Source organism: Dendrobates tinctorius, unplaced genomic scaffold (genome assembly GCF_039654945.1).
Source record: "Dendrobates tinctorius isolate UK_male_01 unplaced genomic scaffold, ASM3965494v1 ptg000171l, whole genome shotgun sequence".
Classification (NCBI taxonomy): Eukaryota; Metazoa; Chordata; class Amphibia; order Anura; family Dendrobatidae; genus Dendrobates; species Dendrobates tinctorius.
This window is the reverse complement of record NW_027361838.1, coordinates 13,984,355-14,009,658: the sequence shown is the minus strand read 5'-3', so window position 1 is coordinate 14,009,658 and position 25,304 is coordinate 13,984,355. Positions and strand designations below refer to the sequence as shown.

Below are 25,304 nucleotides of genomic sequence, written 5' to 3'. Positions count from 1 at the left end.
GTAAAAATGAAATATCGCTGGTCAACCCTTATAACTTCCTAACAAAAAAAAATTTTGGTTTCCAAATTGTGCTGATGTAAAGTAAACATGTGGGAAATGTTACTTATTAAGTTTTTTGTGTGTCATATCTCTGTGATTTAAGGGCATAAAAATTCAAAGTTGGAAAATTGCGAAATTTTCAAAATTTTCACCAAATTTCTGGTTTTCTTTCACAAATAAACGCATGGTACATCAATGAAATTTTACCACTAACATGAAGTACAATATGTCATGAGAAAACAATGTCAGAATCACCGGGATCCATGGAAGCGTTCCAGAGTTATTACCTCATAAAGGCACAGTGGTTGGAATTGTAAAAATTGGCCCGGTCATTAACGTGCAAACCACCCTTTGGGGTAAAGGGGTTAAAAGACAGTAAAAATACTGTGACGAACTAAGCACACTGCAGCAATTTCTATTTTCTGCTAAGGAAATTACTTAATTTCTCTCAGTCATTTATTTGTGCCCAAAAAGTCAGTTCGACACAGTATGACTCTCCTTTCATGGCCCTCACAATACAGGGTGGGCCATTATATGGATACACCTAAATAAAATGGGAAAGTTTGGTGATATCAACTTCCTGTTTGTGTCACATTAGAATAGGGGAGGGGGGAAACTTTTCAAGATGGGTGGTGACCATGGTGGCCATTTTGAAGTCGGCCATTTTGGATCCAACTTTATTTTTTCAATGGGAAGAGGGTCATGTGACTCATCAAACTTATTGAGAATTTCACAAGAGAAACAATGGTGTGCTTGGTTTTAACATAACTTTATTCTTTCATGAGTTATTTACAAGTTTTTCCACCAAAATGGTGCACCACCTCATTATGGGTGTCAGGTCCATGCATTTCTACAAGGAGTCTGACCCCCTTAGACTAGCATTTCTTCTGTGGTTACACTAAACAGATCAAGGAAGCTTAATGCCATAAAATACAAATTGCTTTATTGAAACACATACAATAGACATAATCATGATAAAAGGAGATAGATATATCAGTGGATATCACAGGTACTAGTGTGCTTTTCGTGTACAAGTGTACACAAAAAATGATACACCAAACCTAAAGTCATGGCAAAGTGCACCAATATGAAAAATTGGGGATATGCAAAACATACACATTCATGGGCAAAAGATTATAGTTGCCTGCAAAGATAATGCCGAATTAATTAAAATACTGGAGGCATCCGATATTACATAACAATGTAATGAACATTGCAAGAATATATGCATGAAAAAGTTCACAGCGGATAGTGGTCAGATTCAATGCATGACAATCCTATAATAGTTTAGACAAAAAACCTAAAGAAGATAGTCAAAAGGCATGACCTGTAATATGGCCAAAAAAACTACATATCTATGAAATATGTCGTCAGTAATAGTATAAAGCATTATCTGGGTCAGGGGCAAAAGGTAATATATACCCACGGTATTATGCCATCACATAGGTGCAATACATAACACAAGTGTGTCTATGGCATATGCCTCCTCGTTAAAAATGAAGCAACCCCCTAAGATGAAAAGCACATATGACCTGTGATACCGCAGTCCCTGATGCGCGTTTCGCCTTAGCTTCGTCCTGGGAGGTGGGTGAGTATGGTTGCATGGTGTGTTGGAGTATATATAGCGGCTTAATTGCAAAATGCTCACACCTGTGAATTCGCCCGGTGCCCGGCGTGTGACGTCATCATGGCGCGCGTCTCCCGGCCGCACAACCACTCCCCATCATACACATAATGAGGTGGAGACAGCTGAATGAAGCCAGGGAGAACGCGTCGCCAAGGCGACGCACCACGCTGCAGGATAGCGCTGCAGATCGGCAAGCCACTCCTCCGCCCGACGTGTCAGGGCAGAGAGGAGGTGCCTAACCCATCTGACAGACGTTTCCACACAGAGTGTGCACGGTGCACTGGGGGATGCACGAGGATGACAATATACAGCAGTGTGATGTAATATCCAAGGGTTATTCTACTCAGACGCATCATTTATAACTACATGATGGGCATAAATAGCGTCCTACCAAACTAAGTTCAAAAATCCATACATCCAGAGTTTCTCCTTTGAAGTATACAGAATGTGTCTAACAAGTCTAACAATGTAATGAGATGTAGGGAACAAGCCCAGGTGACCCTTATTTAATAAATTTAATATGTTATAATGACATTTATAATGAAAAATAAGGGTCTCAAATAAACTTAGTGTAAATCACCAACTACACAAGTAGCATAACAGCATGGAGTGTGTCATGATCTGACAGTTTTAAATTGCACTGGGTGAACTTTTTTTACTTTGGAAAGTTCCAAGGTGTCTTGACTGTCCCCGGTGGTGGTTAGCAGTATTGCACTTTAGGTTTTTGTGCACTTAATTATGGATCAGGTGTGACACCCTATAAAGGTGTGCTAGGGGTGTGCAATCACTGCCAGTGATATTGTGAGTTTGTGTTTCACTCTGAGTTGGAGAGCCTGGAGGAAGGATGGAGCTGGTGAGTAGTCCTGCGCAGCTTAGCCAGGGGGGACGTGTTGCAGCTATGGTGTCTGGACGAAGGGCTTGCATGGCGTGGTGGGGTCGCAGTGATGGTGTCAGCGGGAAGTGTCTGCATGGGCTGGTGGAGTGGCGACTATGGAGACTGGCACTCACCATGTGGGACTTGGCCGCTGAGCTGGACTCAAGCATGCTCGACTTCGTGGCAGAAGCTGAACACTTCCTTGGGACTCTGGTACTAAGCAGCTGCAACTGGTTGTGGACTCTGCTCCAAGGCTGCACTAAGGTGAAGGATCCTGTTATGGTGATGGATCCAGGTAGAGGAGAAGATGCACTCAGGTGGAGGGCTCTGTTGCTGGGAGCGCACGCAACAGAGCAAAGATAAGTGGTGTTTTCCCTGTATTGTCTCTTTCCTCATGTGTGTTGTTAGTGCAGTGGTGGGATTAGTCTCCGCACCGACCTATTCCCTAGTGAGGGTTTAGGCTCAGGGCGAGCAAGGGCGTTAAGGTACGCGTGCGGCGACAGGTGCGGAGCCTGTTTAGGGAATGTGAGGAGTGTAGGGACACTGGCTCAGGGGAGTGCAGGAGGTCTCCATTTCCCCATTCCCTATCGCAGGGCCCACCATTGTTAAAGTTTCCCAGGTTTCCCCTTTATTATTTAAATGCGCCTTACTGGAGGCGGGGTTTCCAGATTTTATGTATAACGTGTAATTCCCAAATTCGCCAGGTGGAGGCGGCGTATCCACCTGCACGTTTTATTATTTAAATGCGCCACACTGGAGGCGGTGTATCCAGGGTCACGTGTGTCACATGGGTTCGCCTTGCGGAAACATCTGCGTCCTGACACACGTGATCATGACATTGTGTTCCTTTAATCCTCAGGTGACTAAAATGATACTACAACCTAGTGCAGAAGAAAACCATATGGAAATAAATCCTTGTCACTGCATAATCACTCCTCATTCAAAACATATGATATATCATTACCACTAGAATATCTACCTATCTACAGTACATCGCAGACCTCTTAGTGCATAATATGTCAGGATTAAAGGGATAAAACTCCAACAGAAACATTATACAGATCCAAGAACATGTACATAATGCTAGTATATGCATCCTCAATGCAAAAAAATATATAAAAAAATACTCCACAGTGTAGACATGCAGCAGTCCTGAAAAGCAGACCCCACGGTGGTCAAATTCCCTCTGGATTTCTCCTGGGTACGGATCAATTACTTTTCGGATATCCTCCAATATATGCAAAAAAGTACTCCACAGTGTAGACATGCAGCAGTCCTGAAAAGCAGACCCCACGATGGTCAGATTCCCTCTTGATTTCTCCTGGGTATGGATCAATTACTTTTTCGGATATCCTCCAATATAGGGTGGCTTGTGACGACTTCACCAACAGTGGACTTGAAACGCCATCACAGCCCAATATCCATGTACACCACACGACAATGTGATACGAGAATGATAAACTAAAAAATGAAACTGAGAATAAAAAAGTTAAAAACATAAAAAACAAACCTGCACCATATACCTATGGCATCCTACAGAAATGGGGCAAAGCTCAGAACCTCATTGAGTCCCCTCGGTTGAACCGTGCCTAACTTTTATATCCACTCCGCCTCTTTCTGAGCCAATATTTTTCTCCAGTTTCCACCACGGTGATCAATATGAACCTTGTCAATTCCGCAGACCTTAAATAATTTGGGGTTGCTCTCATGGAACAATTTGAAATGTCTCGGAACTGACTTGAGAGTTGTGTTATCCTCAGTTTCAGAGGCGTTCCTAATATCTCTATAGTGTTCCCTTACTCTAGTCTTTAAAGGCCTGGAGGTCATGCCGACATAGATTTTTTCACATGGACATACAGCATAATAAACTACACCGATGGAGTTACTAGTGATATGCTGCGTGATATTGTATGTTGTGCCACCGTCACTAGATTTGAAAGAGGAGGCCTGTTTCATGTTGGGACATGCAATGCATTCTTTGCACGGGAAAAATCCCCACTTAGGACCCTTAGACCCAAATGCTTTCTCAGGTCTTTGACCCATATGATAACTATGCACTAACTTGTCTCGTAGGTTACTGGACCTCCTGTATGTAATGGAGGGATGTTTGGGGACATATTTTACCAAAGTTCTATCGGTCATAAGAATCGGCCAATATTTGTCTAAGGCCTGTTTCATTTCATGCCACTTATCATTGAACGAAGAGATAAATCTTACTTTTGGTACTTCTATGGGTCTATGTTTAGGAACAAGTAGATCTACTCGCTTCGCCTGATTGGCTTTCCTCATTCCTCTGTGGATACTGCGTCTGGAGTAACCTCTAGACCTGAACCTAGATGTAAGGTCCTCTACTTGCCCCTGGTACGTTTCCTCACTCGAACAGATGCGTTTTGCCCTAAGAAATTGGCCTGTTGGAATCCCTTCCACTAATGATTTGGGATGTGAGGAAGTGGCATGTAGAATGGAATTTACCGCTGTTTCTTTCCGAAACATGTCAGTGTGTAGAAAACCATCTGGTCCCTTGAAGATTTTAATATCCAAAAAGTCTATGTCAGACCAGCTGTGCTTGCACGTAAGCCTGACATTAATGGCGTTATCATTAAGTATATTGAGGAAGGTGAGAAGGTCCTGCTCTGTTCCCTGCCAAATCAAAAGTATGTCATCTATATAGCGGGCCCAGAACAGGACCTTCTCAATAGAGGCAACTGGGCGAGTGAAAAAAATGTCCCTTTCCCACATGCCCAAAAATAAGTTGGCATATGAGGGGGCAAACGCTGCCCCCATAGCCGTACCTTGTTTTTGCAAGTAGATGGCTTCCTTGAACATAAAGTAATTATGTTCAAGGGCAAATTTTAATAATGTCACCAGAAAATTAACAAACCTCTCATCATGATCCGCCATCATAAGGTAAGTCTGAGTAGCCCGTATACCATCCTGATGTTGGATGGATGTGCATAGGGACTCGACATCAAGGCTAACGAGCCACATATCATCTTCAAATGGGATGCCCTCGATTTTACGAAGGACATCACTAGTGTCTTTCACATAGGATGGCAGGTCAGAGACTAGTGGCTTTAAATGGGAGTCCAAGTTCTTAGACACAATTTCACATAAACTCCCATTACCCGACACTATCGGTCGTCCAGGTGGGGTAGTACAGTTTTTATGAACTTTTGGTATAAAATATATACACGCCACCTTGGGGAATTCAGGTATGAGGTTGTCTCTAAGCTCTCGATTGATCAGCCCATCTACAAAAGCATGTTCCAAAATAGCTTTAATTTCCTGTTGGTATGCTATGGTGGGATGGAAGGTCATTTTCTGATAACATCTCCCATCCCTCAATTGCCTAAATGCCTCTCTCTCATATGCCAATACAGGCCATACCACCACATTCCCCCCTTTGTCGGCGGGCTTTATCACCACCTCTTTCATCTTACTGAGTTCTTTAAGAGCTTCCCTCTGAGCAAACGAAAGGTTACCATGTGAGACATGTCTCGAAATTTTTTCAAATTCATCAGTAACCAATCTTACAAAGATTTCAACATTTGAGTATAGATTAAGAGGGGGAAATTTTTTTGGGACCGGAGGTTTGAACTTACCCTTATTAGCAGGTCCTTCATACTCTTCATTAAGTTCCTCTAAGATGGCAATGGCATCCATTTCTTTAGGGCTCCATATGTCCCCATTAGTGCTCTTATTTTTTTTAAGTATTAATTTTCGTGCAAATAGGTGGAGGTCTTTTACTGCTGTAAAACAGTTAAATGGAGCCGTGGGTGAGAAAGAAAGACCTAAACTCAAGACTTCCATCTGTGATTGAGTTAATTGGAACTCCGACAGATTAATTACCTGGAGTCTAGAGGAGGTCGACATATCCATCCTCTTATCTCTCTTTCTGTAATGTTCATTTCTTCTCTTATTAGTATTTTTTCTTAAATTATAGACCCGATAGCTGGATCTGTGTTCATCCTCTCTAGAGGAGATGGAGGATATCGAGGATGACCTAGAAGTCTCCAAGCTTCCCCTGGTGTTGGTTTGCCACCTATACACCTGACCGTTTTTGGAGTCATTGAGATCCCTTTGAAACTTCTTGGCCTTAACATCTTTTACTTCTTTTTCCCATATATTTAGTTGGGCATCAATTTCCTTGTTAAAGGCCTCCACCTCTGATCCAGATAATTTCTCAAGTAATTTGATCCGAATCTGCTCAATCTCTGAGTCTGTTTTATCCAGACTTTTTTTATTATTACCAATAAGTAATTCTATGAGGGATCTTGAGCATAAGTTGCAAGCCTCCTCCCATCTTGTGCGAAAGGTGGAATCTTCCACAGGATATGATGACATAATTCTAACTCTTAGGCCACGCGGTATAAGATTTTTCGCCAGATAGTTCTCTAATGATGCCTTAATCCACCACATCCTAGTTCTTTTCTTTAACAAAATCTTAATGGAACTCTTGAGGTCTGATCTTTGCCCGCTCTCTGCAGAACCACCAGATATACCATCTCCGTTAAAAACAGTATCTATAGAAGTTAACCAGCATTGATCTCTAGCTTTAGTATCCATAACGGCCACACAACACTGTAACAAAATACAGAGGCCAATAAATATACAAATTTTCACAAATGGGGCCTGAAAAAACATGGCACTTCCCAACCAATGCATACACCAAACAGATCAAGGAAGCATAATGCCATAAAATACAAATTGCTTTATTGAAACACATACAATAGACAAAAACATGATAAAAGGAGCTAGATATATCAGTGGATATCACAGGTACTAGTGTGCTTTTCGTGTACAAGTGTACACAAAAAATGATACACCAAAACTAAAGTCATGGCAAAGTGCACCAATATGATAAATTGGGGATATGCAAAACATATGCATTCATGGGCAAAAGACTATAGTTGCCTGCAAAGATAATGCCGACTTAATTAAAATACTGGAGGCATCCGATATTACATAACAATGTAATGAACATTGCAAGAATATATGCCCGGCATGAAAAAGTTCACAGCGGATAGTGGTCAGATTCAATGCATGACAATCCTATAATAGTTTAGACAAAAAATCTAAAGAAGATAGTCAAAAGGCATGACCTGTAATATGGCCAAAAACACTACATATCTATGAAATATGTCGTCAGTAATAGTATAAAGCATTATCTGGGTCAGGGGCAAAAGGTAATATATACCCACGGTATTATGCCATCACATAGGTGCAATACATAACACAAGTGTGTCTATGGCATATGCCTCCATGTTAAAAATGAAGCAACCCCCTAAGATGAAAAGCACATATGACCTGTGATACCGCAGTCCCCGACGCGCGTTTCGCCTTAGCTTCGTCCTGGGAGGTGGGTGAGTATGGTTGCATGGTGTGTTGGAGTATATATAGCGGCTTAATACTATTACTGATGACATATTTCATAGATATGTAGTGTTTTTGGCCATATTACAGGTCATGCCTTTTGACTATCTTCTTTAGTTTTTTTGTCTAAACTATTATAGGATTGTCATGCATTGAATCTGACCACTATCCGCTGTGAACTTTTTCATGCCAGGCATATATTCTTGCAATGTTCATTACATTGTTATGTAATATCGGATGCCTCCAGTATTTTAATTAAGTCGGCATTATCTTTGCAGGCAACTATAGTCTTTTGCCCATGAATGCATATGTTTTGCATATCCCCAATTTTTCATATTGGTGCACTTTGCCATGACTTTAGTTTTGGTGTATCATTTTTTGTGTACACTTGTACACGCAAAGCACACTAGTACCTGTGATATCCACTGATATATCTATCTCCTTTTATCATGTTTATGTCTATTGTATGTGTTTCAATAAAGCAATTTGAATTTAATGGCATTATGCTTCCTTGATCTGTTTGGTGTATGCGTTGGTTGGGAAGTGCCATGTTTTTTCAGGCCCCATTTGTGAAAATTTGTATATTTCTTCTGTGGTGTTGCTATCAGTGTGTCAAGAGTGGGAGAAGAGGGTTGCATTAACAATCCAACACAATGGGCAGCACTTTGAACATATTTTATTAGTGGTCATAAACTTGTAGATAACTAAAGAAAGAATAAAGTTACATTAAAACCAAGCACACCATTGTTTTTCTTGTGAAATTCTCAATAAGTTTGATGTGTCACAAGTTGCTCTTCCCATTGAAAAAAATAAAGTTGGATCCAAAATGGCCCTCAGTCATCTTTTTTCTAGACTAAGTAATCCTAATTTTGCTAATCTCTCTGGGTATTGTAGTTCCCCCATCCCCTTTATTAATTTTGTTGCCCTTCTTTGTACTCGCTCTAGTTCCATTATATCCTTCCTGAGCACCGGTGCCCAAAATTGTACACAGTACTCCATGTGCGGTCTAACCAGGGATTTGTACAGAGGCAGTATAATGCTCTCATCATGTGTATCATAACCACTTTTAATGCACCCCATGATCCTGTTTGACTTGGCATCCGTTGCCTGGCACTGGTAGCTGCTATGAGCTCATTTTCTCCTTCACCTTTGATATCCGATGAACTCCCTCTGCTGGTGAAAGGAGGTAGTGAAATTGATTTGGATGGGAAAAACCTTTCATCTGAACAGTTGGAGTGTGATTGGACATCTGGAATCTCTGAGTGGATATAAGGCCGCCGACGTCCTGCTGGGTTGCTGGTGAGCCTCTCTGCTCTGAGCTCTGGCCTCCAGTTTAGTCCTGTCTACTAAAGCTAAGTTTTTGCTCTGCTATTGTTCCATGAGATTTTGTCTGGTTTACTTAGTGTTTGTGTTCACCCAGCCCTGATTGGGACTGGCTGAACTCCATTTTTGTCTCTGATCAGTTGATCTCTTTGCTCTGTTTTCAGAATATACCTGAGTGCTGATATAGTGATTTTGAAGTCTAGTGACTTCAGGGCCTTTTCTATCAGACGTGTTGGACTTTATTTTTGGCAGGGTTTTTGCGTGATTGCAGACAGTTGCTTTTCTTTCCTGTCCTATCTAGCTAGTGAGGGCCCCATCGTTTGCTCAGCCTGTCTTTCTGTCTGTGTTTGTGTTTTCATCTGTTTTCACCATCAATACATGTTGGGGGCTGTCTATTGCTTTGGGGTCTGCTCTGGGGCAGTTTAGATTTCCCCTTTCTTTCTTTAGATTTATTTAGTTCTCTGGCTGTGAACGAGGTGTCTAGGACCACCGTAGGAACACCCCAAGGCTACTGTTAGTTGTTGTGAATAGGATCAGGGGTCTGCAATCCGCTAGCTACCAACCTCTCCGGTTTTCTGGACTTAGCTTGTATTTTTGTTTTTTCCTCCTCCGGTGACTCATTCATAACAGAATCACCAGCCATACCGCAGATTCTAGGGTACTCAATAGCAGGAAAGAATTGTAAAAAAAAGAAAAAAAAAAGGTGTCAGAATTTTTTTTTTAATGTATATTTTTTCCTCTTTTTCTCTGGGGCCGTAGGAGGAATTTTCTTAATGGAGATTAAGCAATTGTCTGATCGTGTGGAGCAGCTGGCTGCTGAAGTGCGGGGAATTTCCGCCTATCTTGCTCATTCACATGCTGCTGAACCAAAGATTCCTACTCCTGATGTGTTTTTTGGGGATCGGTCTAAATTTTTGAATTTTAAGAATAATTGTAAATTATTTCTTGCCTTGAAGCCTAACTCATCGGGGAGCTCTGCGCAGCAGGTTAAATTTCTCATCTCTTTGCTGCGCGGCGATCCCCAGGATTGGGCGTTTTCTTTGACACCTGATGATCCTATTCTAACTAATGTGGACGCATTTTTTTCAAGCCTTGGGGTTGTTGTATGATGAACCTAATGCTATTGATCAAGCTGAGAAAGCCCTGTTGGCATTGAGCCAGGGTCAGGATTCTGCAGTTATACTGTCAAAAATTCCAAAAGTGGGCAGTCCTTACTACCTGGAATGCTGGTGCCTTGGCAGCTCTCTTTCGGAAGGGTTTGTCAGAAACCATAAAAGATACTATGGTGGGATTTCCTGTTCCCTCTGGTCTTGACGATTCTATGTCATTAGCCATTCAGGTTGATCGGCGTTTATGTGAACGTAAAAGTACACGAGAAATGTTGCCACCTGTTGAACAAATGTCTGAACCTATGCAATGTGATAGAGTTTTGTCTAGGGCGCAACGTCAGGAGTTCAGAAGGCGTAATAAGCTGTGTTTTTTCTGTGGAGATGCCTCTCATATGATTTCTGTCTGCCCTAAAGAGAGAAACTTTTGCACACACATTTGCTGTGAGTGGTGTTCAACCTAAGTTTCTTCTGGCAATTACTCTGATCTGCTCCCTGTCCACATTTTCCGCTAAGGCTTTTGTGGTTTCGGGAGCGGCTCTGAACCTGATGGACTTGGATTTTGCTAAACGTTGAGGGTTTCCTATGACACCTCTGCGGACGCCTATCCCTTTGAGGGGTATTGATGCTACTCCTTTGGCGAAGAATAAACCTCAGTTTTGGACCCAGGTGGTAATGCGGGTCGCCCCAGACCATCAAGAAAATTGCAGATTTTTGGTGTTGCATAATTTGCATGATGCCATTGTTCTGGGATTTCCCTGGTTGCAAATCCATAATCCAGTTTTGGATTGGAAATCTGTGTCTGTGGTGAGTTGGGGTTGTCGGTGTGCTCTTGGTGACGCTCCTGTTTTCTCCACCTCTCCCCAGTCGCATGATGTTCCTGACTATTTGGCTGATTTTTATGATGTATTTAGTGAGAATAAGTCTGCGTCTTTGCCTCCTCATAGGAGTTATGGCTGTGCAATTGAGTTGAGCCCTGGGTGTAAATTTCCCAAGGGTCGACTTTTCAATTTATCTGTACCCGAGCACGAGGCTATGCGATCTTATATTAAGGAGTCATTGGAGAAGGGTCATATTAGACCATCCTCTTCACCCTTGGGTGCTGTTTTTTTTTTTTTTTCGTTGCCAAGAAAGATGATTCATTAAGGCCTTGTATTGACTATCGTTCCCTCAACAAAATTACTGTTAAATATCAGTATCCGTTACCCCTGATTTCTGATCTATTCTCCAGAGTTAAAGGTGCTTGCTGGTTTACCAAGCTTGACCTCAGGGGGCGTATAATCTTATTCGCATTAAGCATGGGGATGAATGGAAGACGGCGTTTAATACTCCGGAGTGACATTTTGAGTACCTGGTGATGCCTTTTGGGCTCACTAATGCCCCTTCTGTCTTCCAGTGCTTCATGAATGATATTTTCCGGGACTTTGTGGATACATTTTTGATCATCTATCTGGATGATATTTTGATCTTTTCCAGGGATTGGGACTCTCATGTGGAACATGTTCGGACTGTGTTCCGGATTTTGAGGGAGAATTCCCTGTATGTTAAGGGATCGAAATGCCTTTTTGGTGTACAGAGGATTTCATTTTTGGGATTTATTTTGTCTCCGTCAACTATTGAAATGGACCCGGCCAAGGTACAGGCCATTTATGATTGGGTTCAGCCCACTTCTTTGAAGGCCCTCCAGAAGTTTTTGGGTTTTGCTAATTTTTATCGTAAATTTATAGCTAATTTTTCTGGTATTGCCAAACCATTGACTGATTTGACTAAGAAGAGTGCTGATGTGCTGAATTGGTCTCCAGAGGCTGTTTCTTCCTTTCAGGAGCTGAAGCGGAGGTTCACTTCTGCTCCGGTTTTACGGCAACCTGATGTCTCACACCCGTTTCAGGTAGAGGTGGACGCTTCTGAGATTGGTGCAGGAGCTGTTTTGTCCCAAAAAGATCCGGTAACATCTAAAATGAATCCCTGTGCTTTCTTTTCCCGAAATTTCTCCCCATCCGAATGCAACTATGATGTGGGGAATCAGGAACTGCTAGCCATGAAATGGGCATTTGAGGAGTGGAGACATTGGTTGGAGGGAGCTAAACATCAAGTTGTGGTCCTTACTGACCACAAGAATTTGATTTACCTTGAGTCGGCCAAACGCTTGAATCCTAGACAGGCTAGGTGGGCCTTGTTTTTCACACGTTTTGATTTTGTGGTCTCTTTTCTTCCGGGCACTAAGAATGTCAAGGCAGACGCCCTGTCTAGGAGTTTCTTTTCTGATTCTCCTATTGTGACCAAGCCTGCTACCATCTTAGGTGAGGGGGTAGTTCTTTCTCCATCTCGCACGATTTGAGACGTGCTCTGGAAGAATTTCAGGAGGACAAACCTGAGCGTTGTCCCATTGGAAAATTGTATGTTCCTGACCAGTGGAGGAAGAGAGTAATGTCTGAAGTTCATTGCTCCGCATTGGCTGGTCATCCAGGTATTTTTGGTACTAGAGATTTGGTAAGTCGGTCTTTTTGGTGGCCCACCTTGTCTCGTGATGTCAGGAATTTTGTGCAGTCCTGTGGGACTTGCTCCCGGTCTAAACCTTGTTCTCGCTCTAGTGGGTTGTTGATGCCTTTGCCGGTGCCCAGGAGGCCATGGACCCATATTTCAATGGATTTTATTTCTGATATGCCTGTCTCTCAGAGAATGACTGTTATTTGGGTGATTTGTGATAGATTCTCTAAGATGCTCCATCTTGTACCACTCCCTAAGTTGCCATCTTCCTCAGAGTTGGTGCCCTTGTTTTTGCAACAGGTGGTTCACTTGCATGGGATTCCTGAGAACATTGTGTCTGACAGAGGAGTTCAGTTTGTTTCTAGATTTTGGAAGACTTTTTGTTCCAAGCTGGGAATTCAGTTGTCCTTCTCCTCTGAGTTTCACCCTCAGACCAATGGGCAGACGAAGAGAACAAACCAGACTTTGGAGTCTTATTTGAGATGTTTTATTTCTGCTGATCAGGATGAATGGGTTTCATTTTTGCCCTTGGCCGAATTTGCTTTAAATAATAGAGCTAGTTCTGCCACTTTGATGTCACCTTTTTTTTGTAACTTTGGGTTTCATCCTCGATTCTCTTCAGGGCAGGTGGAGTCTTCTTCCTGCCCAGGTGTTGACACTGTGGTGGAGAGAATGCACCAGATCTGGGACCAAGTGGTGGATAAGTTGTCTCTCTCCCAGGAAAAGGTCCAGCGGTTTTCCAACCGGCATAGGACCATTGGTCCCCGGTTTAAGGTGAGTGATATCGTTTGGTTGTCATCAAAGAATATCTCTATGAAGGTGGCTTCTCCAAAGTTTAAACCTAGATTTATTGGACCTTACAAGATTTTGGAGATTCTTTATCCGGTCTCTTTTCGATTGGCTCTTCCTGTTACATTCAAGATCCATAACGTGTTTCATAAGTCTCTGTTAAAGAGGTTTGTTGAGCCAGTAGTTCCTGTGGTGGCACCTCCTGACCCTGTATTGGTTGAAGGTAATGTGGAATATGAGGTTGAGAAGATACTGGATTCTCGTCTGGCTAGACGGAGACTCCAGTATTTGGTTAAGTGGAAGGGTTATGGCCAGGAGGATAATTCTTGGGTCTCTGCATCCGATATTCATGCCGAAAGATTGGTTTGTGCTTTTCATCGGGCCCATCCTGATCACCCTGGTGGCGTGGATGAGGGTTCGGTGACCCCTCCTCAAGGGGGAGGTACTGTTATGAGCTCATTTTCTCCTTCACCTTTGATGTCCGATGAACTTCCTCTGCTGGTGAAAGGAGGTAGTGAAATTTATTTGGATGGGAAAAACATGTCATCTGAACAGGTGGAGTGTGATTTGACATCCGGAATCTCTGAGTGGATATAAGGCCGCCGATGCCCTGCTGGGTTGCTGGTGATCCTCTCTGCTCTGAGCTCTGGCCTCCAGTTTAGTCCTGTCTACTAAAGCTAAGTTTTTGCTCTGCTATTGTTCCATGAGATTTTGTCTGTTTACTTAGTGTTTGTGTTCAGCCAGCCCTGGTTGGGACTGGCTGAACTCCATTTTTGTCTCTGATCAGTTGATCTCTTTGCTCTGTTTTCAGAATATACCTGAGTGCTGATATAGTGATTTTGAAGTCTAGTGACTTCAGGGCCTTTTCTATCAGACGTGTTGGACTTTATTTTTGGTAGGGATTTTGCGTGATTGCAGACAGTTGCTTTTCTTTCCTGTCCTATCTAGTTAGTGAGGGCCCCATCGTTTGCTCAGACTGTCTTTCTGTCTGTGTTTGTGTTTTCATCTGTTTTCACCGTCAATACATGTTGGGGGCTGTCTATTGCTTTGGGGTCTGCTCTGGGGCAGTTTAGATTTCCCCTTTCTTTCTTTAGATTTATTTAGTTCTCCGGCTGTGAACGAGGTGTCTAGGACCACCATAAGAACACCCCACGGCTACTGATAGTTGTTGTGAATAGGATCAGGGGTCTGCAATCTGCTAGCTACCAGCCTCTCCGGTTTTCTGGACTTAGCTTGTATTTTTGTTTTTTCCTCCTGCGGTGACTCATTCATAACAGGTAGCTCCAAGTAAAGTAAGTTTATCATTAACTAGGATCTCCAAGTCCTTTTCCATGTCAGATTTACCCAGTGGTTTCCTGTTCAGTGTGTAATGATGATATTGATTCCTTCTTCCCGTGTGTATAACCTTACATTTATCATTGTTAAACCGCATCTGCCACCTTTCGGCCCAGGTTTCCAACCTATCCAGATCCATCTGTAGCAGAATACTATCATCTCTTGTATTGACTTCTTTACATAGTTTTGTATCATCTGCGTAAATATCGATTTTTTACTGTGTAAACCTTCTACCAGAACATTAATAAATGTATTGAAGAGTATAGGTCCCAACACTGACCCCTGCGGTACCCCACTGGCCAGTCAGCAACAGGATGATTCTGCAGGAAGAAATAAGAATTGTCTATACAGCACCATTTATTTCTACATGCTAAAAATGTGATGTTTTGTTTATGCATTCATTATTTATGGCAAGCATAACAATATAAATTTTCCACTGGCATACATTCTAAAAAAATATAACATATGGATGAAAATTAAAAAATGTAATTGGCATTGTATTCTCTACAAGCAATGAGGAATTTTATACAATCTCAGGTCCATTCTAAATTAAAAGTAAAAAACTTTGTGTGAAAATTATTTACTTAAATGCATCATTTTTTTTATAGTTATTGTTAGTTTGGCATTTAGTTATTATTTTATGCAGGTAGATTTCATGTGAAGTCATTATAATCTTCTTTATCCTTTATTTTTAGGTTCCGCAAGATGAATGGAGTGGGTATACCCCCAAGAGCAAAGAGGAGATTCCATGTCGACGAATGCGCAGTGGCAGCTACATCAAAGCCATGGGAGATGATGACAGTGGAGACTCCGACACAAACAGCCCAAAGCCATCTCCAAAGATTGCAGCACGAAGAGAGAGCTACCTTAAGGCTACTCAGCCATCACTCACAGAACTCACTACTCTCAAGTAAGACAGTATTTTTAGTCTTCATTTTAAGGTATGTCCTGTGGGACATGATATGTCCCTCACTTTAACACACTGCAGTTGGCAAGAAAACCTTAAAATTTGGATATTGATTATGTAAGAAGTTTATTTTAAACCCTTCATACTTTTTATGATAAATACCAAAAAAATCCCCTGTTAATGGGAAACAAGTGATAGCATAACTCAGAAAGTAGTATATATCAACAAAGAACCATATCTCAACTATTAAGTGAAAATTAAGGACCAAAAGAGTTTTAGCAAAAAAAGTAAATTTTATTACATAATAATTAAAAACACCAACAGAGCATCAATGCTAAGGCAGGCAGTAATAGACATAAATAGATGACATCTAGAGAAAAAATCCAAGTGGAAAGAATAATAATAGAGAGCATTGCTCCCTCAAGATACTCAATAGTAAGTCACATCCAAATGATATAAATATGATCTAGAATGCCTCGTTCATCAATCTGCCATATTTATGTAGTAGAGATAATAGAAACTATTTCTTTTGCCGAGGATTAATCTCAATGAATTCACTAAAATATTAATTCTAAGCTAAGGCAAGAATACAGAGCCAATATTGTATAGTGTATATAACGCCGTAAACAGTTTTCACCGCACGGAGAATGGATTTCAAAAGGCTGCACCAGTCACGTGAACTCGCATACAGTGGCAAGAGTTAAAAATGAATACAAGTGATTGCCACACTGTAAGCCGGCAAAAAAATTTTTTCCACTGTGATGTTCAAAAAGAACAACATAAGCAAACAGTTAGTTGCTCAGCAGAGTAAACCACATGTTAATGCAAATAAGACTGGGAGCAATTTGAAAAGAGGAAGCCAAGGCGCAACGCGTGTAGAGGCGGCAGGCAGCGGCAGCACATAATCACTTTAATGTAAGTGTTACGTTACCCTATTCCTTAATTGTCATCCGGTTTAACTTGCATTAATAGGTTATTTCTCTGCATAGTAGACAATAGTTTGCGTTTGCCCTAGTTTGGTCATCTCAATGGGCTCATTTTTGTCAGTATTTGCTGAGGCTACTACTTGTACTTTCTTTTCAAATTGCGCCCAGTCTTATTTGCATTAACATGTGGTTTACTCTGCTGAGCAACTAACTGTTTGCTTATGTTGTTCTTTTTGAACATCACAGTGGAAAAAATTTTTTTGCCGGCTTACAGTGTGGCAATCACTTGTATTCATTTTTAACTCTTGCCACTGTATGCGAGTTCACGTGACTGGTGCAGCCTTTTGAAATCCATTGTCCGTGCGGTGAAAACTGTTTACGGCGTTATATACACTATACAATATTGGCTCTGTATTCTTGCCTTAGCTTAGAATTAATATTTTAGTGAATTCATTGAGATTAATCCTCGGCAAAAGAAATAGTTTCTATTATCTCTACTACATATATATGGCAGATTGATGAACGAGGCATTCTAGATCATATTTATATCATTTGGATGTGACTTACTATTGAGTATCTTGAGGGAGCAATGCTCTCTATTATTATTCTTTCCACTTGGATTTTTTCTCTAGATGTCATCTATTTATGTCTATTACTGCCTGCCTTAGCATTGATGCTCTGTTGGTGTTTTTAATTATTATGTAATAAAATTTACTTTTTTTGCTAAAACTCTTTTGGTCCTTAATTTTCACTTAATAGTTGAGATATGGTTCTTTGTTGATACTTTTTATGATGTATAACCCAAAAACAGAACTTGGATTGAATTTCTTAAAGGGAACCTATTAGAAACTTTACCCATATAAAATCATTTATAGGACTGTTTAGAACTTTAAAAGATAAGCTAGCCATTCACTTTTTATGACCCAAAAGCTCTGCTCCAGCAGTGAGAAATCACATTTTGAAGTTGTGTCTGGAAGTGCGTTGGGGTGTGACAATGTTCTTCTAACTATTCAGCCTCCGCTATGTTCCTAAAGTGGCAGCACCCTCACTTGTCTGATTCACAGGTTGTTTGCTCTGGAATATGGCCACTGACCTATCAATCAACCAAGGGAGGGTGATTTTAGGTAGGAAAAGCAGCTTGAGTCTGAAAAGCTAGAAGTGCATTGACCGACTCCAATGCCCTTCCAGAAACATCTACCAAATAACAATTTCTCACTCATATAGGGTCATAAAAGGATCGGCTGGCTTATGTTTTAAAGAGTTACACAATTATATTAATGGTTTGAGGGTAGGTAGAGTGAGGCAGTGACCTGTGTCATATGTGAGGGTCTCTATGTGTCCCCCAGGATGCGCTCAGAAGCGTATTAGATCTGCTGGAGTGCTTTGTGCTCACAGCAAGTTGCCTGTGAGTCACAAGGCAGAATAAAAGTGAGTGTGAACTTGGTCAAGTTATGTGACCAAGGAATTGTTCAGGAATGGGCTTTTATATTTGAAACGGATTGCAGGAAGGTAGTGGGGCCTGTCCGTTTCCTCCAGCCCAGATCTCATAAGTGGCCCATGGCCACAGAGTCTGGAGGAAGGGAAAAAAAACCCTACAAGAGGGTTTTGGGTGTGTCAGTTTTGGCCTGCAAGCAGACAGAGCAGTTGGTCTGCAGAGCACTCCCTGTGTGAGGCAACACAGGGCCAAGCAGAGCCAAAGGGTCTGGCTCCCCCTGCATACGCGGCAGTGCTGTCGCTCACGACAAGCGGCCCAGGACTGTTTTGTGTTTTTCCCGGAGGATACAGTGTGCTGAGCACTGTGTGAGTTTTGGACCTTAAACACGTTTTGTTTTGAACTTGCTTGGGTTACTGCCTCATCACTGCACAGCGTGGACACTGCTGCATTACAGCAGGTAAAAGCTTCCTATAAGTTCCTTTTAATGTAGTTTTATAATGGATCTCTATCTTCCCTTTATTTTCTGCAGTTTGAAGCTATGTGGGTGTATTTTGGTATTTTTCTAGGATACAAGGGGGAGAGACTTTAATTTTGTCAGCAGTCTCCATCTCTTGTTTGTTGACCAATTCAACCGGCCTAAATTCTGAAATAAGTAGTAAAATGATTCTTTAATCAACAAACACTAAATATTCTGCAGTGCTTTACAACTGGAAAAGTAACAAGCTAATTAAAGTAATGAACAAAAGGCGAGGTCGCTGTCAGTAAGAGCTTTTCAGCCAGAGACATCCCAGCCAATGGAATATGAGTAAAGCTGCATGAACCTAACCAGTATATGAGACAAGATCTGTGTTTTTCTCGTTTTCTCCATCAATCACTATGTAGGTCTGCACTGGTGGTAGTTTACTAGAACTGCACCAGTATAGTTTTTTTTTATAGGGGTGTCCCCAGCAATCTTGAGAATGGATCTATGGATATAAAAAAACCTTGTCCTTAATGAAAAGGAGATGTGCATGTTCAACCTTTGCTCCACTTATTGTCTATGGACTGTTAAAAATACAGAAATGTGCAACAGCTTTATGCAGATGTGGGAAAAATGAAAGAATATTTAAAAAATTAGAAGTGTTAATAGTTGACTGTGAAAAGAGAAATCTAAATCAAATCAATATTTGCGGTGACCCAAAGCATCAATTCTTTAGCTACATTCGTCCACAGTTTTTGAAAAGTCAGCAGGGAGGTTGTTCCAAACATCTTGGAGAACTAACCACATATCTTCAGTGGATGTAGGCTTGTGCAAATCTTTTTTGTCTATTCATGTAAGCCCAGACATTCAATGATGTTGAGATCATTGCTCTGTGGGGTTGCATCACTTCCGGCAGCCAGTAGAGGAATAAGGTGCAGAAGAATGAGGCAATGGAAGTAGATAGTTGAGGATATAAAGTGGTGATTCCTATGACTATATCAGGTTGATTATGAGCCATGGACAATGGTAATGTAATTCTTAATGAAAGTACAGTGGTATTATACTACTGGAGTACATCACTGAGCCTAAAATTCTTTTGTATGGTATAATTTTGTGGTTGTCTTATCAGAGAGACATGAGTTTCAGAACAATATTATTAAAAGTAAAAACAAAATTAAGTATAGAGCTCTACTATTACCACCAATTCCATAGATATGAGAGGTTTTGATCATGCATGACCACCGCTCTCTTAAATGATCGATAGGATGGACTCTCCCAGCAAACATACACTTACCATCTCTCATGTGGAGAGTGGATAAATGTTGTTTGTAAGCCCACCCCCTTAAATTGACTGAATAAAAATGAACCATTGTTGACCTGCTAGCGCTATTTAAGCTACGGAAAAAAAAAAGGACAAATTGACAACACGCTGCAGCATACGGATAATATTACATATGACAACTGTTTGTTTTTTTCTGGATGAAAAATGGTAGATTTTTCATATGTTCGTCTTAACCCAGACTTAGTTCTGTACAGCAATGAAAAAGTCCATTCTAATAAATGACTCAATGTATATTCTGGGGCTTGTTACTGATTTGGCATAGAAGCCCAAGAGTTATTCCTCTGGTATTAATGTAATACGGCATCCACTCTGCTTTAACGCTTCAAGAAATAGCTGTGCAATATTTTATCCTGTTGGAGTCTGGCTGTGACAACTGTTGCTACCAATGCCATTGTTATATCTGTGGTAGACAGGTATTCACACTAGAAGGTCCTCCTACCAAACAGGCTTTTGAAGAAGCACACATACACCAAGTAAAGGCATGCATGTAACCACTAAAGGGCCTGTTACACATAGCGATATCGCTAGCAATATCGCTAAAGCGTCACGATTTTGTGATGCAGCAGCGATATCGGTGGCGATCCCACTACATGTAACACTTACCTCCGACCCGGCTCCCCGCTGGATATCGCTGATCGCGCGAGATCGGCCTGGTCCATTTCTCGTCGTCGACTTCCTGCTGGCGCCGACGAGCGACTCCATGGGCGTGGGCAGAAGACAGTCATCATCGCTGCGTCTGAAAGGTGAATATCGACCGCCGACCGCTGCTGCATCGCTGGTGAGATCTGCCTGTTTGGCAGCTCACTAGCGACCATTTAGCACCAGCGATCCTGACCGGGTCATATCGTGGTCGGGATTGCTGGTGCATCGCTAAATGTAACGGGGCCTTAAGTCTTCTTGTAGAAATGGTCAAGCGTAAATAACAATCCCAGAAAAAGCAAAAAGTAGCTGTAATCAAGGTGCTGGAAACATTTAGACATGATCAATGGCATTTTAATGTACAGGTATTTATAAAAAAAAAAAACATTGGTCTGATTGTAATAAGTGCCTGGAGGTCCACTTTCATTTTTATGATATATCCTTGTGGAATATGATTTCCTCCATTTTCATTTCAAGCCCCCATAGCTCATATCTCATACGCTTTTATTATATTTTTAGATGCTAATTTGTGCTCATAATTATGTAAACTCTCTGTGCAATTACATAACACTAATTACAGCTTGCTCTGCTTCCCGCAAACTATTACAAAACGAAGCAAAATCAACACTTGTCTAAATCTGATAAAATATCTAAAATAAGTAAGTGCAAAGACACTGAGGTTACAAAGTATCCACAGATATAATTGCACATGAAGAAAAGGTTATAAATGTGGTCCTGTCTAGTCATTTGCATTATATTGCTTCATATTTCAGTGTGATAGTTATTATGTAAATTTAGGCAAAGTATACCAAAAAATGAAACTCATTTGATAATTAGGCACTGATATGACTGTGTGAATGTCGCTTAAGTTATAATGTTGCAAGAACTTGCTGCAAGAATTATGATGCTAGTAATTACCTACGCTCTTCTCCCGCAATCACTTTGCAGGTCTGCCTGGATGGTGACTCAGTAGAATTGCACCAATTTCGGTTAAAGTCTTTCTCTGGGGCTCCGGTCACAGTACCATATTTTCCATTATCCGAGAAAATCGGTCTGATTATGCGTTTCACACTTTAGTCAAACTCTTAGCATAGTTTGATCACAGTGTGATCCCATTTTCTCAGATGTGGAGATGGAAAAAAATGGGCTCTCTTTTTCACTCAGATTGATTTCTCTGTGACATATCTTCTTGATAATAAGAATGTTAAAGCTGATTCTTTATCACATAGTTTTGTTCCATAGTTGAAAGAGGAAAATCCAATCAAAATTCTTAGTAAAGGGGTGGTGGTGGTGGGTGCTCTAGGGATTGATCTCAGACAGCACATTGAGGAAGCTCAGGTTGGTGTACTGGAGGACTTGCCACTTGCCACTCAGCAAGCTTTTTGTGCCATCCTCACTTCACACTGATCTTGCTATTGAAGTGCATGACTCTGTGTTGACCGGTCATCCTGATTCCTCTGTCATGTGGAGAGCTGTTTCTAGGTCCTTTTAGTGGCAGAGTGCTTGAAAGGATGTTGATGAGTATGTCCATAAGTGCAGAGTTTGTACCAGGTCTAAAGCCTCTCGCCAGGCCCCAGCAGGTTTTTTTTTTGCAAACAAAATTTATCTAGGGATTTTGTCACAGATTTGCCTAATTGTGGTGGTAATACTATAGTATGGCTGATGGTGGACCATTTCCACAAAATGCTTCACTTGATTCCTCTACTAAAATTTCCTATGGCTAAGAGAGTCTGTTTATGGCTAGCTTTGGCATAGCTTTTGCTCCAGATTAGGAATTAAGCTTTCATTTTCCTCAGGTCATCTTGAAACTAATGGTCAGATAAAGAAAATGAACCAAGAATTAGAACAATATTTAAGATGTTTTGTTTCATCTAATCAAGAAGACTCAGTGGATTTTCTTCCTCTGACTGAGTTCGCTCTTACCTACTGCATCTATACTGCTACCGGTAGTTCACTTTTTTATTGTGTGGGTTTTCATCCAGTTTTTGGAAGTTTTTCAGGTTTGCAGTATGCGGTCCCAGAGGAGGAAAGATATTCTTCTCATATGATAAAGGTCTGGAGAGAAGTTGAAAAAGATCTTTTTATAAATATGACTTTTATTGTTTTACAGTCAAGTAATCATACAATGAAAAATTTGTGAAACAAAACAAAAACTTGACAATTCTAAAATGAGCTTAATCACATAATATCACGGCATTTTGGAAATGAGCTGATATATACCTAAATGGTGATTAAATGAGGACTCAAAAAAAGCTATCGGTATCGCTCAAAGAATATGTAAGTAATCCAAAAATAGCTTATAACGAGAGAAGTAGAGGACAGTGAATGAGAGGCATATAGATAAATACAGGCTAGCGGTAGGTAAGAAAAGGGTGGAGTATATAGAGAAATTGGGTGTTAGCAGAGGGGCATAAGGGGGGAAGGTGAAGGGGGATTGGGTTTCTCATACAATATGGCTTGTTTCAGTTATTATGGCTACAGGTCAAAGTCAGATGGTACCACATTAGGAAGAGTTAGAAAATATAAATTATTTTGTGTCTGCTAAGCCTTTTCATTTTACCAGATGGTCAGTTCCTCAGTCTCTCTGAACGCAATCCAAGGTGCCCAGGTGTTATATATTTTATCTGAATTTCCAATACTTTGACCTATCGCTCTATTCTAAAGATATAATTAAGCTCTGAAGCAAAATCAGTGCATGTTGGGGACTTTGTTTGTTTCCAGTAACGGGGAATTAAATTTTGTATAGCCACCGGCCCCCCTGCCGGGTATCGCTGATCATGCTCGATCGGCCTGGGCCATTTTTTGAACGCTGGTCCCCCGCTGGCCAGCGTGCATCACTGCGTGTGGCAGCGGGAGCCAACGATCAGCGAGGCTCCCAGCGCTCTAAGCAGGCGTGGGAGCAGGTCTCTAAGGTAAATATCGGGTTACTAAGCGGCGAGCGTCACTTAGTTACCCGATGTGTACCTAAGAAACCTGCGTGATGGCAGCTCCCAGTGCGAGCACGCAGGTTTCTAAGGTACACATCGGGTAACTAAGTGACGTGCGCCACTTAGTAACCCGTTATTTACCTTAGAGACCAGCGTCCTCACTGGTGCTGATCGCTGGTGAAGCTGCCTGTTTGGCAGCTCACCAGCGATCATGTAGCGATGCACCAGCGATCCTGACAAGATCGTATCGTTGTCGGAATCGCTGGTGCATCTTTATGTGTGACGGGGCCTTAAGCCTTTCTTAAATCTGGAGATGGAGATATCACATAAAGATAGCAAGGCCAATTCCATAATGGGCTGGATTTTATGAAGAGACAAATTGTTATGTAGGTCAAAAATAGTTAACCAGAAATTTTGAATAAGTGGGCATGACCACCATATGTCTGAATCCAAGCCCTTTTCCTTCCAACACCTCCAGCCTGTGTCTGGCATTGTGGGGAACATGGAGTGAACATTGGATGGGCAGCTGTACCACCAAGTCAACAACTTGTAACATCTCTCCTGGGATAATGAGCAGAGCGAGGATCTGAATGTAAATAGGAGAATCCTGGAGCAGTCCCCAGACATTAGAGGATTTCTTAATTCACTCTCCCATCTCGAGAAGAATAAAGGAGGATCGTGTGATGTCATTTGATTCTCTTGAAATAACCTGTATAATAGAGAAATGGTGTGGTCCGGAGGGCTCCCCGTCAGACACTTAGATTAAAAAGAAGTAAGTGGCCTAAAAATGTTGGTTTGCTTAGATACTGTGGTGATAAAACTTTTAAGTTGTTCATAAAAGAACCATGAACCCATTGTGGGTTCGGTTTAGAAAAGATTGCCTATAATGTTTTTATTCTGGAGTGGTCTATGTAGTCGTAAACAATTGGGTATTTGTCTTTATGTTTGTTTAGAAAGATAATTTTATTCAAGCCAGCAGGGAAGGCTGGGTTGTCTGAGACTAGTGTTAATGGGCCTGGTATGGATGACATATAGAGTTTTCTGTTGCCATGTCTGACGAACAGGACCAAGTTCCTAGTAAGAAAGGGAAGAGCGCCACTCTGTTTGTCTGCGCTCCCTCCTATCCATAAAGTTGCCAGAAGATTATATTGAGAGAGTTTCATCTCCAAGTCTACCCAGTTTTTGCTATTTCTATGGTGGAATACGTCTAAAGCACAAGTTCCCAGCGAAGCATAGTTATATAGCGAGAAATCTGGGAGACCTAATCCTTCCGCATGCTTTGGTCTACTTAATAAATAGTAGGACAAGTGTGGATGCTTACTAGACCACACAAATCTTGTTATTGCTTTCTTGAGTCTAGAGAAGAAGGAAGCTGGAAGGAATAAAGGGATTGTTTGCAAAAAATATAAGAGGCGTGGCAAGAGATCCATTTTAATTGTGTCAATCCTTCCAAGCCAAGATAAGTGTAATTTATTCCATTTCTCTAGATCAAGTTCGGTCACATTAAGAGCAGTTTTAGAAATCCCATTCAAAGAAACTAAGCACCCAGAGACCATACATGTGGGTGGCTCTGTAGAGCAAATTGTTAGGCGTCGGGTTCCGGTCGCTGCACAACAGGAATCCAGAGCCTTGCATTCAGCAGTCTCCCATTCCTCTCTGGCCGCACAGGAGGCTGCTCAGCAGACTCATCGATCCAGGCGCTCTGCTCAGACCAG

General features: G+C 41.4%; 1 protein-coding gene across 5 annotated transcripts in view; it reads left to right on the top strand.

Annotated features, from left to right (window-relative positions):
• DLGAP1 (DLG associated protein 1) overlaps nucleotides 1-25,304 on the top strand; it is a 966,059-nt gene that overhangs the window by 510,969 nt on the left and 429,786 nt on the right. For all 5 annotated transcript variants that reach the window (XM_073550898.1, XM_073550896.1, XM_073550899.1 and 2 more), the window contains one exon: nucleotides 15,649-15,863. In XM_073550898.1, the coding sequence (XP_073406999.1) occupies nucleotides 15,649-15,863 (215 nt within the window). The remainder of the gene's footprint in view (nucleotides 1-15,648; nucleotides 15,864-25,304) is intronic.